At 49.5% G+C, this 3,534-nt stretch overlaps 1 protein-coding gene across 1 annotated transcript in view; it reads left to right on the plus strand.

Annotated features, from left to right (window-relative positions):
* The first annotated feature begins 2,461 nt into the window (after positions 1 to 2,461).
* Positions 2,462 to 3,534, plus strand: part of LOC119325112 (disease resistance protein Pik-2-like) — a 7,802-nt gene continuing 6,729 nt past the window's right edge. Inside the window, exon 1 of the mRNA XM_037598854.1 lies at positions 2,462 to 3,294. Coding sequence (XP_037454751.1) covers positions 2,462 to 3,294 — 833 coding nt within the window. The remainder of the gene's footprint in view (positions 3,295 to 3,534) is intronic.

Below are 3,534 nucleotides of genomic sequence, written 5' to 3' on the forward strand. Positions count from 1 at the left end.
ACGCTCCGGTGGCATTGCTACCCCCAGGGCCCCCGTCCCGCCTAACCCTGGAGCGGTTGACCACGGGATCCAGCCCTTTGACTTTGCACGGATGGGCTTTGACCAGTGGACCTCTCCACCCGGTTGTGTCGGGTCGGCCCAGAGGGACACCGGGGAGCAACATCTGGGCCAAACCCACAGCTAAATCCACTCCGTGTAGACCCGATGCGGTAGTTTCCCCTCTCCAGGTGCCGGCGGCGGCGCCGTTCGTGAGGGGGGCCACGCACCGGAGACGCGTGCGGCATCTTCGGACATGCCACAACACCATCTGATTGTGGTAGGTCATCCGATATATATGAACACTTGGAGCAAAGTCCCCTTCGTATAGACCCGATGCGGTTGTTCCCCATTCCAGTTGCCGGCTGGCGGCGGCACCGTTCGTGAGAGGGGTCACACCTCTCTGTACAGAACCGAAAAATAATGTATGTATGCTTATTAACACATACTGTATGTAAGTTAGTTAAATAATAATAATAAAGAAAACAGTGAAGAAAAAGAAAAAAAAACTATATGTATGCTTATTAACACATACTATATGCTTATTAACACATACTATATGTATGCTTATTAACACATACTATATGTATGCTTATTAACACAATCTATATGTACGCTTATTAACACATACTGTATGCGTAATACTAATAATAATAATACTATATGGGAAAAAGGAAAAAAATTATGCCGACGGCAAAGCCATCGGCATAGCTGCGGCCAGGGCAGATGGACAGCGCCGCAGATCGATGACGTGTCAGCTATGCCGACGGCTGCCGTCGGCATATGTCCTGGTCGGTGCGCTCTGGATCGGTGACGTGTCACCCGTATCTATGCCGACGGCCACCCGTCACGGCCATCGGCATAGATTTGACGTCGTTAGCCGGCCGTGATGAGTGTTGTCGGCGGGCCCGCATATATGCCGACGGGCTATATATGCCGACGGCAGCTGTAGGCGTAGTCTGCGATAAGCCAACGGCTTCTATGTGCCGACGGCTGCTGTCGGCGTAGACGGGGATAGCCCGACGGCCATTGTACGCCGACGGCCGGGACTTAGCTGTCGGCATAGCTCTGGTTAGGCCGACGGTGGCCGTCGGCATACATTTGGCTGTCGGCTTAGAGCCCTGTTCCGATAGTGGTGGTCATCACTAGGTGGTGCAGTGAGCTATTTTTAATCTTTACTACTCCGTTAGATCTCTGTACTGATTTTGATGATTATTAATAAATTTGTTGGCCATTTTGCAAGAAGAAATATAGATGCCGCAAGCCATGCATGGGGTACTCTGCAGATAATGCCTGAACACGCAAAGCTGGCTAGTTAGCTTGTTTTACTTGGTGTCTTCTATGCGATAGTGGCCTTGCATTTGAAACGGGAGAGAGTATCATAGTTTGTCAGAGACTTTGAAGACCGCGACGCCCTGTAGGTGACGTTACTTTTGTTATTTAAGATTCTCTATAACCTAGTTTTACCCTCAGCAGAAGATGCCCGTCAGACTAGCCACAATGATGAGTAACATACACTAGTAACATACACATATCCCTAGACTATATTACTACCTTCATAGTGGGTACTAACATAAGGCCCCTCCCAATGCTCCACCTTATACAGGTGCTAAGACTGGCATGTGGGCAAAAAGTCTGATGTGGCGAGGTAATTAAGAAGAGAGAGATGAGTGTGGTGACCTGAGGAAGAAACAATGCTAAGCGCGAGAACCTAGGCAAAAGACTTAAATGGAAGAAATCCCATCAATGCATGAAGAACTTTAGTTGCAAAATCATTAAATGAAGGATGCTTAGCACCAACAAGTTAAGCACCTATGCATTGGGGGCTTTAGTTGCTAAAGTTTTTAATGTGCTTAGCACCTCATGTAAGCACCAATGCATTGGAAGTAGCCTAAGTGTGGTAACATACAAAGCTTCATTTATTAGGTTATAGATTCTTATTGCATTGGGACATGTGATGTTACAGTAACTAGCTAAGGGGGTGTTTGTTTTAGAAGTCCTAGGACTTTTTCTAGTCCCAGGGACTAATCAGAAAAGACTCTCTAGTAGGATCTTTTTCTAGTCCTGTAGAAAAAGTCCCTCTCGTTTGTTTCCTAGGGACTTTTTCTAGTCTCTGGGACTAAAAAGTCCCTGAACCAAACACCCCCTAAGTTAGTATAACCACCTCTCTCCTCATTAACTCACTGCCACATAAACAATTTTGCTGAGTTGGACTTGATGTTATTGCTGAAGTTACTCCCACTGTGGCTAGTCTCAACGAGACTAGCCAAGGAGGGTGCGGTGGACCACTTTGGGGTACTTTGCAGATAATGGCTTGCCACTAAGCTTCCTAGAGATGTTACTAGTATGTGGCTGCCATTTAGGCTTCCTCCTAGAGAAAAATCCATCCATCCATCCGAGGAGCAAGAGGGTAGCTAGAGAAGTAATGGAGGGCGCGGCGCATGCCATTGTGAGCAATATTGGGCAGCTGGTGGGGGAGGAGTTCCAGCAGCTCCGTGGCGTGGGCGGCGAGGTGGCTCGGCTGAGGGACGAGCTTGCCACCATGAACGCCCTCCTCCGCATGCAGGCTGAAGCCGAGGAGGGTGCGGTGGACCACTTTGTTCGGGAGTGGCTGAAGCAGCTGCGGGAGGTGGGCTACGACGCCCAGGACTGCGTCGATCTCTATCTGTTCCGCGTGAGGACCAGGTCCGGCGACCGCTTTATCGTCCGGTGCAAGCGACAGATTAAGACGCTTTGGTGTCGCCATTTCCTCGCCGGTGATATCAGGGCCCTCCGCGCCCATGCTGCTGCCATCAACGAGCAACATGCTCGTTATGGCGTCAGCCTCACGTCACTGCGCCGTCCTCCTTCCAATATGCCAACGGTTCGGGCGTCGGCGCATGTGCTCCACCATGCCGACGACCCTGACAGGTTCGTCGGCATCAAGGAACAGGCCAGTGGCCTGGCGGATAAGGTGAAGGCGGCGAGTGACACCACTGATATCAAGGTATTCTCCATCGTGGGGTTCGGTGGGCTCGGAAAGACCACGCTGGTCATGGAGGTGTGCCGGCAGCTGGAAGCCGACTTCGAGCGCCAAGCACAAGTGTCCGTGTCCCAGGTGCTCGACCTCAAGGGACTCCTCAGGGACGTGCTGCATCAGATCGTCAAGCTGAAAGCTGCAGATCGTGCAGAAACTGTCGACCAGCCCCTTGCTGGCATTGACAGCATGGACATTGAACAGCTCCGCACAAATATCCAGTCGATTCTCACCAAGAAGAGGTACTCCTCCCAACAAACAAGCTCTCACGCACTCACCTTATTTCTACATGTATGTACGTTAACGTTACTGGCCATCTATCTTCTTGATACATCCAGTATTTACTTTTATCTTGCACACTTCGTCAACATTTTTATTTCAAATTAAGACATGGATTTCATCTCATTTCAGATAACTATTGATTGATATTAATTCCAAATCAATACTTCTTACGGAACTAATTGCATTTTATAAGCTATTTC

This window comes from Triticum dicoccoides, chromosome 6B (genome assembly GCF_002162155.2).
Source record: "Triticum dicoccoides isolate Atlit2015 ecotype Zavitan chromosome 6B, WEW_v2.0, whole genome shotgun sequence".
Classification (NCBI taxonomy): Eukaryota; Viridiplantae; Streptophyta; class Magnoliopsida; order Poales; family Poaceae; genus Triticum; species Triticum dicoccoides.